At 46.3% G+C, this 11,799-nt stretch overlaps 1 gene segment (V, D, J or C); it reads left to right on the top strand.

Moving 5' to 3' along the window:
• The first annotated feature begins 4,538 nt into the window (after positions 1 to 4,538).
• LOC103183582 lies at positions 4,539 to 10,853 on the top strand. The segment is given in 3 exon segments: positions 4,539 to 4,597; positions 10,192 to 10,545; positions 10,759 to 10,853. Coding segments are annotated over 3 exon segments (498 nt in total).
• The last annotated feature ends 946 nt before the right edge of the window (positions 10,854 to 11,799 follow it).

The raw sequence follows: 11,799 nt of genomic DNA on the forward strand, positions 1-11,799 counted from the left end.
AAACACACAGCGACTGTACTTCACGGTAAGTTCCCGCAAAGTGCTTTGCTGCCACCTCCTCCCGACGGGAAAGGCACTATACCGAATGAATCGATCCCCTGTGGCAGTCTCGGTAGTTCAGGTTGCTGAGCCAGGCAGGTCCATGGTACTCCAAGGTAATTTTGACGACTGCGGAGCCAGCCTGGCTCATCAGCAGGACTTGTTGGTGCAGGCAAGCCTCAGGAGGCTGGAATTCATCTCATTCCTGTTATATCCTGCAAGCCAAAGCTTTAATGATTAGGGTGGTCCCAGGAAGTGGGAAACATACCGATGTTTGCAGTAGAAAGCTGGTTAAACTCCAGCCTTTATCCCCATCGCACACTCTGGAGCCGCGAGGGCCTTGGCTCTTGCCAACCTGCGCCCAATGCTGTACACTCTGGGATTCAGTGAGCAGGGTGTCAACCTCTGTGGAAACAGTTAATAATAATAATAATAATAATAATAATCCTTGCATTTGATATAGCGCTTTTCAGGTCGGGAGGACGTCCCAAAGCGCTTCACAGAACACACTGTAAAGTGAATTGACTGTATATTTGTGGGCGAACGCGGCAGCCAATTGCGCACAGCAATGTCCCACAAACAGTCGTGGTTTATTTGGTTTGGATACTTTGGATACGTGGTAATGGGTTTCCGTGTGTGTCGGACACCCGAATGACCCCAAAATACCCTCTTTCTTTTCTGGGATTACGGAACCCCCCCCTTTCACTCCCTCCATCTCCCTTTTCCGCCTACACTCTACACTGGATGAGGTTAATCTTGCTTTCACTTTCTTGCCCCACATATCACTGACATCATCAACCTGTCCCTCTCCTCTGGCTCTGTCCCCATTCCATTAAAAACTGCCATCATCACGCCCACCCTGAAAAAACCCTCCCTTGATGCGTCGCAGCTATCAAGCTACCGGCCCATCTCCAACCTCCCCTTTCTCTCCAAGGTCTTGGAAAGAGTTGTCGCCTCCCAACTGCGCTCTTTCCTTTCCACCCATTCTCTTTTGAACCCCTTCAGTCAGGTTTCCGTGCTGCTCATAGCACAGAAACTGCCCTGGTCAAGGTCACCAATGATATCCTGACCATCTGTGACCAGGGCTCCCTCTGTCTCCTCGTCCTCCTCGACCTATCGGCAGCATTCGATACGGTCGACCACGCTATCCTACTCCACCGCTTGTCCTCCCACCTCAACCTTCAAGGCACTGTCCTTGAATGGTTTAGGTCGTACCTTTCTCACCGTCTTCACTTTGTCTCGACGAATGGCTTCTCCTCCACCCCCCGTACTGTCTCATGTGGTGTCCCTCAGGGCTCTGTCCTCGGTCCCCTCCTCTTCACCCTCTATATGCTCCCCCTTGGTGACATCATCCGCAGACATGGGTTAACTTCCACATGTATGCGGATGACACCCAACTCTACCTTTCCTCCTCTACTCTCAACTCCACGACCACCGATGTCCTGACAGCTGCCTGTCCGACATCGAGTCCTGGACGAGAGACAACTTTCTTCAGCTCAACGTGCGAAAAACCGAGGCCCTCCTGATTGGCTCACGTCAGCGCCTCCGCACCTCAGGCGCTGACACCATCAGCATCCAAGGCTGCACTCTCCACCTCTCAAAGCCAGTCAGGAACCTCGGCGTTTTGTTCGACCCTGAGCTGTCCTTTCTCCCTCACATCCGCACCACAACTGGCACCGCCTTCCATCACCTCCGGAACATCGCCAGACTACGGCATTACCTCACCCCTCACGCTGCTGAAACCCTGGTTCACGCCTTTGTCACCTCAAGGCTGGACTATGGGAACTCTCTCCTCGCCGGCCTTCCCGCCACCTCCCTCCACAAGCTGCAGGTCATTCAGAACTCTGCAGCTCGTGTACTGTCCCGCACCAGGCTTCGCGACCACATCACTCCCACCCTCGCTCGCCTCCACTGGCTCCCCATCCCCCAGAGGATTGATTTCAAGATCCTCATCCTCACCTACAAGGCCATTCACGGCCTTGCTCCCTCCTACCTCTCCAACCTACTATCCCCCTACCTACCTGCCCGTACCCTCCGTTCCTCTGGCTCCGGTCTGCTCCACGTCCCCCGCCCCAACCGCCCTACCATCGGTGGTCGGGCCTTCAGCCTCTCAGCCCCAGGCTCTGGAACTCCATCCCCCAGTGCCTTCGCCGCTTCCTCCCTTTCCTCCTTCAAGGCCGGTCTCAAAACCTTTCTCTTTGACCGAGCCTTCAGCTCCCCTCTCGACTCTCTTCCCCCTCCTCGCTCCCTCCCTTCCCTCCCCTCACCCTGACCATTTCCCCCCTCCTCGCTCCCTCCCTTCCCTCCCCTCACCCTGACCATTTCCCCCCTGCTCGGGTCATGACCCAACTGTGCAGCGCCTTGGGACGTCCTCCTGACGTGAAAGGCGCTTATAAATGGAATCTTGTTGTTCTTGTTGTTGTTTCACGCAAAGCAATGGACGAAAAGAAACTTGTATTGGTTCGAATTCATTTGAGTTTGTTTGGTGTCGTCCTTTATTGGGATTTACCGAGCTTTCTCTCCGCACACACAAACCCGAGGGGACGTCCCTTTCTTTGGAATATCAAATCTTTGAGGATTGAGGTGAAGATCAAATTTGTTTGAATCAAATTAAATTATAATCTCTTCAAATACAAGTAGAAAAAATTGGCTGCTTGTGGGAAATTACTCGCGAAACACACATACACCACACTTTACAGTAAATCCTTTTACAGTAAATGTGTTTCGCCCACAAACTATACAGTCAATTCACTTTACACTATATCCTGTGAAGCCCTTTGAGATGTCTCGAAGATGCGGTAAGGTGCTGTATCAAATGCAGGGATTATTATTATTTGCTTTCAATCGACATTGCATTGAGTATTGGAATCAGGGAACATTCCCACTGAGCCATCATTGCACACAGCTCAGAACCTGGCTCTTCTCTGTACACGTTTCTTTCAAAACTCGCCCTGCTGCTGTGTTACCCAGATCAGAACAACAAGAACATCTGGTACTAGAAATCTATGACAAACTCAAGGAAGTGTGAATGATGTGAGAAAGAACGACATTGTTAAGATCTGATCAACAAAAAACGCCGCTGATAATACAGGTGATAAGAGGGAAATCAGAGATTCAATCCTGAGATATATGCATCGTCAAAAGATCTTTGCAATGCCCTTTACAACTCTGAATATCGTTTGTTTACTCAATCCACGACTGTTTGTGGGACACTGTTGTGAACAATTGGCTGCTGCGTTTCGCCCACAAAATACACAGAGGATAATTAACGACAGGAACCACAGCAAAAAGATTTCATTTGTATAGCTCCTTTCACATCGGGAGGACGTCCCAAGGTGCTGGACATTGTACAGCATTTCAGACCCGAGCTGGGGTCAGGGGGGAAGAAGGGAGGGGAGGGGAACGGGGGTGACCAATGGCATGGTCGAAGAGGAGGTTTCCAGGAAGGGTGGTTGAGGTTAGGATATTGGGACTAATTTAAAAAGCAGATGCAGTGATGGGGATGGTAGTGTGAGTGTTTTGGAGCGATGAGATCAGATGGGCCGAAGTGTCTTCTTCATCCAGGCCGATCCTGTGATCTTGTACCTCCTTCCATCTCAAAATAATAATAATGATAATCCTTGCATTTGGTACTGCGCCTTTCAAGTCAGGAGGACGTTTCGAAATGTCTCACAGGACATACTGCAAAGTGGAGTGACTGTGTATTTTGTAGGCAAATGCGGGAGCCAATTTGTGATAAGCAGCATCTCAGCAACAGCCATGAAGTGAATGAGCAATTTTATTCAGGAGATTGTTTGTCAGGACTTTGGGAGTAACTCCTTTCTTTAAAATCCACCTGAACAGGCAGACAGGACCTCGGTTTAATGTCTCAACTGAAGGCATCTCTTATCAGAGAGAACTCTCCCCCCAACCACACCCCAGCCTAGACTGTGAGCTCAAAGCCTGCGGGAGAGAGTTCCAAAGCTTCGGGGGCATAGTGGCTGAAAGCACGACCGCTGATGGTGGAGCAGAAGTGATGAGGGAGGAGCAGGAGGTCATAGCCAGCCGAGGGGAGGCAGCGGGTAGCGGAGCGGTGAGAAAGCCTGTCGGAAAAGTAGAGAGGTGTCAGGGTCTGAAGGGGTTTGTAGACGAGTGAGAGGATCTTGAATGAAATCGGACCATTTCATTCAGCTCTCTGAGGAAGCTTATTTATTTATTTATTTATTCTAGGTACGAGTGAAAACAGAGCAAGAGATACACTCAGTAAAATGTCATAGCAACCACCAGATATTGAAGTGAGTCGAACCGCGAGGCGTCTCACACAGGAACTTTGTGGCAGGATGTTAGAGGCAATGATAAGCCATACGCGTCTGCACAGGGAGGTTAGGGCTCATCTCCACACATTCTCAAACAGGGGTGCAATGGGCTGAAATAATGCAGTGAATTCACATTTAGTTTCTCAACAAAACTACACACGAAAACGGTTCTCTCTTTCCGAACGGGATTCCCGATCTGAGCCGCTGTCCCCGGATGGATTTACTGAAGAAACTCTTCACGTTGGGGCTTTTGCTGTGTACAGGTGAGTGTTTTAAAGCTCGAGAAAGCATGGTTTCACATATCCTTGGCCTTTCATTACATTCTCTTCCACTTTCTAATTGTCTAAACCACACTGTATTCCCTTAGTACAGGTCTTCCCCACTTTCCTCTTGCCCTGCCTCCCCCAATCCTTGTCTGCTTGGAGTCCTTTAGCTCCGTGGTTAGAGCACTCGCCTCACAAGCAAGAGATCGAGGTTCGATTCCCGGCAGGCTAAAATGTTGGGTAGGTTTCCTTACTCCACACGCCTCTGTTTACCCAGCAGTAAGTAGAAACCCGGTTGTTAGTCGATTGGCCGATCGCTTTTCCAGGGGTGATAAATTCCTTAAAAAATAATAAATTGGTCACTTCAATCCACAACTGTTTGTGGGACGCTGCTGTGTGCAATTGGCTGCCGCTTCACCCACAAAATATCCAGTCAATTCACTTTACGTTATATCCTGTGAAGCGCTTTGAGACGTCTCGAAGACGTGATAAGGTTCTACATCAAATACAAGGGTTATTTATTATTATTATTACTTCTTTCACTTCTCTAAGAATGTAAGAGTGTTTGGCCATATTCCTGAGGCTATATTTGGCAGATATATTCTCTGACTTTAACCAGTACAAACGTTAATATAATTAGCAACTGAGGACATTTTTTGTCCTCAAATACTAATGATATCAACGTTTGGTTGAAGAAACATCTGCACACTAGTTGGTATTACGTAATAACAGCATCTAACACACTCCAGTTCATGGCTGTTTGTGGGACATTGCTGTGTGCAAATTGTCTGCTGCATTTGCCAACAAATCTACACAGTCACTACACTTTACAGAAAATTCTGTGAATCGCTTCGAGATATTTCAATGCCGAAATAAAGCTATATGTCAAACATTATTAAACTCTTGATCTACGTGGATTGAAAAGGGAAGATCATGCAGAAATTGTGGATAAAATTCTTAAAACAGCGGGGAAAAAAAAGCAAGTTTCAAAATTACGGTTAAGTTGTAAGAATTATCCAAAATTCTGCATGACCTCGAATTTTAAGAGGGCCGCCATGATGAAATCGTAGCCCAGGAGAGGGAAAATACAAAAGCAGAATAAAACAAGGCATAAAGAAGAACAGAAACACACAAAAATAAAACTGTCCAACTTCTTCTTCTGTTAAACTCCATGGGATCTTAAACGTCCATCTGAAACGGGAAACGGGACCTTAGATTGACATCCCACAGGCAGCCATGAAGTGTATGACCATATTTGCCACAATATGTGCCGTTTCGGAGAAACGTATCATCAAAAAGAACAATGAGGTGTTGGAAAATATACTATGGCGGGGCAACATAATCCAGGTTTTTAAAGAGTTGGTCTTAATGTGCTCGGACCATTAGGCATCGTGGAGCTGTGTCGGATCTGTAGTCCCATCCGCCACCTTTCCAGTATCTTGTACGAGCAATAATAACGATAATAATAATCCTTGCATTTGAAATAGCGCCTTATCACATCTACGAGACGTCTCAAAGCGCTTCACAGGATATACCGTAAAGTGAATTGACCGTATAGTTTATGGGCGAAACGCGGCAGCCAATTGACATCCCACACACAGCCGTGGATTGAGTGAGCAAATAATTTCAATTTATTTTGAAGGAATTAGAACCCCCGTAAAAGCGATCCGCCAATTGACTAACAACCGGGTTGCTACTTGCTGCTTGGTAAGCAGAGGCGTGTGGAGCGAGGAAACTTGCCTAGAGGTTTTGCCCTGGCCTGGAGTTGAACCCAGGTCCTCTTGCTTGCGAGTCAAGTGCTACAGGTGTCCACGTGATGATTCTTCATGTGTGAGCCAAGATTGTGAGTGTCTGACAGGGTTTGTGACTTGTGGGGGCATCGCAGCCAAGACAGATCCTGTCCTCACCCACCGTGCACACGTGGAGCTCCTGGCAGAGGACTCTGGAGAGCCATTTGGGAACAAAAACCTTGCGGAATTTCCCCCCTCTCACAGACAGGAGGGGGAAATTGAGGTCAATTGCAGTGCCTTGCTCTGGCTCGGCTGAGATCAGCAATGCAGAGCAATGCTCAAAGCGTGTCTCTGTGCAGCTCAGTTCCAGGTCACAGAGAGGTGCTTGTCGTGGGGGGGGATGAATATATTTCGCCCACAAAATGTACAGTTAATTCACTTTGCAGTATATTTGACGTGATTAGGTGCTAGATCAAATCCAAGGATTATTATTATTATTACTACTGGCAGTAAGTAGGAACCCGCTTTTTAGTCGATTGACGGATCACTTTCTGGGGGCAATAATCCCTTAAAAAAAATGATAATTTGGTAACTCAATCCACTACCGCGATTCGCCCAGAAAACATACAGTCACTCCGCTTTACAGAATATTCTGCGAAGCGCTTTGAGACGTCTCAAAGACGTGATAAGGCGCTATATCAAATTGCAAGGGTTACTATTATTCTTAATGTAATGTTATAAGAAACTTCAACTGGGTTTCAGCTCACCAGCACTGCTCGAAGAGACCGCTGAACCTTTTGAGTTACTGTCACACAAGTTTCCCGTCAATTAGCACAACATGCCTCGAGCTCGTGGTTAAGGAGTTTGGTAGTTGACCCACTGCTGCCTGACCAGACAAGCCTGACTGCGGAGAAAGTGTGACGAGTGTGGTGGGTGCAAAGCTGCTCAGAGGAGCTGTCGGTCTACAACACCATTGCTTTCAGCTGTCTCTGCAGTGTTTAATGTGGGCTGCACACAGCCAGACTTGTTTTTTTTTCCAATCCACGTTAAATCGCATCGCAGCAAAAAGCGCCCTGGGACCCTATGCTGTATGAGGGCCTACATATTATAATAATAATAATTATAATAATAATCCTTGCATTTGATATAGCGCTTTATCATTTCTTTGAGATATCTCAAAGCGCGTATATTTTGGGGGCGAAACGCGACAGCCAATTGCGCACGGCAGTGTCCCGCAATGCAAGTTGTTGTCGTCGTCGTCGTTGTAGTACGGGGTGACCAAAAAGTCGTGATAACTACCCTATTATCTGAAAAAAAACGCCATTTCTTTAAGACGTATTAGACATTGTAATGGTATCACTACGCTTTGATCACCATGTATAATGCCAGTTACTGATGCTTTAATAGCCCACGTTTTAACAAAATAATAATCCTTGCATTTGATACACAGTGCCTCTCGCATCCAGGGTCCGTCTCAACGTGCTTTCAGACATTCTGTCACGTTCCCTCTGAAACGCCAATCTTCTGACTTTCAAAGCCCACCTCAAGACGTATCTCTTTGCACACACTTTCAGCCATCTTTCCCTCCCCCTCCCCAACCACCACTTCATCTCCCACACAACCACCCACACCCCCCCCCCCCACCCCACCCCCACCGGAGCCGGCAGTGTAAAGCACGTGAGAGGCACTGTATGAATGTAAACTGCATTACGTGTGACCTTTAAAGAGATCGTGACGCGGTGATATTTTGTTGGCCTCTTACGCAATAATCAATAGGGAGAAATTATTTCCACTGATCAGTGAGACAGTGTCTGGAGGCATTAATTTAAAATAATTAGCTGAGGGGAGATTAAAAGGATTTTTTTTTACAGCGTTGTTAGGATGTGGAATGCCCTTAGAGTACAGTGGCCAAGGTAGTATATACGTTAACTCTCGAGAAGGCAGTAGATAGATAATACTACTAATAATAATAATCCTTGCATTTGATATAGCGCTTTTCACGTCGGGAGGACGTCCCAAAGCGCTTCACAGAATACACTGTAAAGTGAATTGACTGTATATTTGTGGTCGAACGCGGCAGCCAATTGCGCACAGCAATGTCCCACAAACAGTCATAGATTGAAAATGACCAATTTATTATTGTTTTTGGTTTTGGAGGGATTATTATTAGGCTCTGTGTGGAGTAAGGAAACTTGCCCAAGGTTTCGCCCTCTGCCTGGAATTGAACTCAGGTCTCTCACTTGCAAAGCGAGTGCTCTAACCACTCAGCTACAGGACTCCACGAATATCAGAATGTGGAGAGGTATGGGAGGAGGTGGGGTGGAAAGGCAGGTTGATGGGACTAAAATGATTGCCCTTTCGAAGAGCCACCACAGACACGATGGGCAAATGGCCTTCTTCTGTGCTGTAACGTTCTAAAGGAAGGAAGTTGATATTTTTTAAGGACTCGTTCTTTTCTGTGCAGCAGTTCAATGGTCAATAATTGTATTAATTGTGTGTCAATAAGTTTCTCTCTCATGTGGTATCCTGGCCGACAATTCACCCCCCACCGCGATATATTTGGTCACTCACTTCATGGCTGTTTGTGGGATGTTCCTGTTGGCTGCTGCATTCGCCCACAAAACACGCAGCGACTATGCTTTACGGTGAATCCTGTGAAGCGCTTTGGGACGTCCTCCCTTCAGTTATTGGAACAATTAAAAACAGAATTGATTAGTGATGGTAACTGCTCTACGAGTGGAGCTCCAGGCAAACTCTGGACTGCTGCCAAGTAAACCTTGTGGTCTGTGTATCCCTTTTTCTGCATAATATGTGAATTGAATATGGTTAACAGCTATAATAACAATAATAATCCTTGCATTTGATATAGCGCTTTTCACGTCGGGAGGACGTCCCAAAGCGCTTCACAGAACACACTGTAAAATGAATTGACTGTGTATTTGTGGGCGAACGCGACAGCCAATTGCGCACAGCAATGTCCCACAAACAGTCGTAGATTGAAAATGACCAATTATTATTATTGTTTTTGGTTTTGGAGGATTATTATTAGGCGCTGTGTGGAGTAAGGAAACTTGCCCAAGGTTTCGCCCTCTGCCTGGAATTGAACTCAGGTCTCTCACTTGCAAAGTGAATGCTCTAACCACTGAGCTACTGGGCAATTTACAGGAGATGACGTAAACAAAACCACCGCAGGTCTGCAGCTCAGTGGTTAGAGCACTCGCCTCGCAAGTGAGAAGCCTGGGTTTGATGCTGGCAGTGCGAAATGTTGGGCAAGTTTCCTTACTCCAGACGCCTCTATTTACCGAGCAGTAAGTAGGAACCTGGTTGTTAGTCGATTGGCGGATCGCTTTTCTGGAGGTAATAATTCCTATAAACCAAAATACTAATGTGTTCACTTCAATCCACGACTGTTTGTGGTGACGCTTCTGTGCGCAAATGGCTGCCGTGTTTCGCCCACAAAATATACAGTCGCTACACTTTACAGTATATTCTGTGAAGCGCTTTGAGACGGCTCGAACACGTTAAAAGGCGCTGTATTAAATTCAGGGATTATTATTATTGTTGTTGGAACTTATGTTTTCCGTTCAGTTAAATAATAATAATAATCCTTACATTTTATATAGCGCCTGATCACGTCTTCTAGACGTCTCAAAGCGCTTCACAGAATATACTGCAACGTGAATTGATTGCATATTTTGAAGGACGCCACCTCTGAGAATGCAACTGCATCAAATGCAAGGATTATTATTATGACAATAATTTGTCTTGGCACATTAATTAAGTGTTTGTGATGGTAATTATTTTTACACAGGACCATTGAATAATTCAATGTCTTCAGATTCCTCACTTCTGCTTTCTTCACAGTGCAGAGCAATCAGTTCCTGGAAGTCGTACAGACACCAGAGAAGTTATGGCAGGAACCAGGGGGCTCGGTAACCATGGTCTGTAAGTTTAACAGCTCGAGCAAGGATTTGCGAATAGAATGGAACAAGCATTGGCCAGAAGGAAGCTTAACAGTGCTGACCGCCAAGAATAAAATGAGCAAAGCCTTCCAAACTTACCAAAACAGGACACAGCATAACTTTAATTCCACGTTTGCCTCCCTCACTATCTCTGATGTCAATCCTCACGACAGTGGCCTGTACGTCTGTGAGGTTTTCATTGAGATACCTTCCTTGCACAGAGACTCCGGCAATGGGACAAGCCTGCAAGTGTACGGTACGTGTTGTTCAGCCAAATTATTGGTCCAAAATACCACCCAATCTTAGCGTGTAAGAAAGACCATTTTGTCTTTGAAATGTAAAATTGTCAGAATTATAAATTATCTTAAATTCCATGCAACTTATCCAATCGCGTTGGGAAGTCCTCCTGGCTTGAAAGATGCTATACAAGTGTAAAATTGGTACTGAATCCAATTTATCCAAGTCTTAGGTGTCAACCTGGCTCTGTCGATGGCACCCACTCTTCTGGATCAGAAGGTAGCGGGGGGTCAAATGGCACCTCGAGACTTTGAACTCACAGTCTAGGCCCACACTCTAATGCAGCGCTAGGGGGAGAGCTGCATTGTCGGAGGTGCCTCCTTTCAGATGAGACGTTAAACCGAAGTCCAGTCTGCCTGTTCAGATGGACGTCAAAGATCTCCCGCTGCTATTCGAAATGGAAAGGATGTTCTCTCTCCCGGTGTCCTGACCATCAACTGCCCAAAATAAAAACATTGGTCATTTGTTTCATGGCTGTTTGTGGGACCTTATTGCGTGCAATATTGCTGACACTTTGCTTACAAATACATATTCACTCCATTTCACATTAATTCCTTTGAGACATAAGAACATAAGAAGTAAGAGCAGGAGTAGGCCATTCGGTCCCGCCATTCAATAAGATCATGGCTGATCTATTCTAACGCCACCTACCTGCCTTAATCCCTTTATCCACAAGAAATCTATCCATCTCAGACATCCTTCTGACGTGATAAGGCACTATACCAAATGCAAGGATTATTATTATTATTATCCAAAAGATGCATCCAGCAATGCAGTGCCCACCCTGCACCCCCACTCCCCCAGTACAGCACTGTCAGTCTCATCTGTGAGCTCAAAGGCTCAATGTGAGGCTTAAACTCAAAACCTTTCGAGCAAAAGACGAGAGAGCAGCAGTCTGAGCAAGTAGTCCCTGCATATGTTTGTGGTGTCATTTTACTCTGTCGCTCTCCCTCCCTCCCCACCCCAGCCCCGAGTTGTGTAAGTTTGCAGACACAGAAGCGGGAAATACACCAGAACAATCAATGTCAAGTTTAAACCTTCAACAGAACCAATTAAACCCAGAAGAATCCTTGCATTTTTTTTTTGATTGAGCGCCTTAGCAAGTCATCGAGACATCTCAAAGCACTTCACATAATATTGCTATCAAGTGATGTGACTTTCTGTGTTTTATGGGCGAACGGGACAGGCAATTTGAGTACAGCAATGTTCCGCA

This window comes from Callorhinchus milii, unplaced genomic scaffold (genome assembly GCF_018977255.1).
Source record: "Callorhinchus milii isolate IMCB2004 unplaced genomic scaffold, IMCB_Cmil_1.0 Scaffold21, whole genome shotgun sequence".
Lineage (NCBI taxonomy): Eukaryota > Metazoa > Chordata > Chondrichthyes > Chimaeriformes > Callorhinchidae > Callorhinchus > Callorhinchus milii.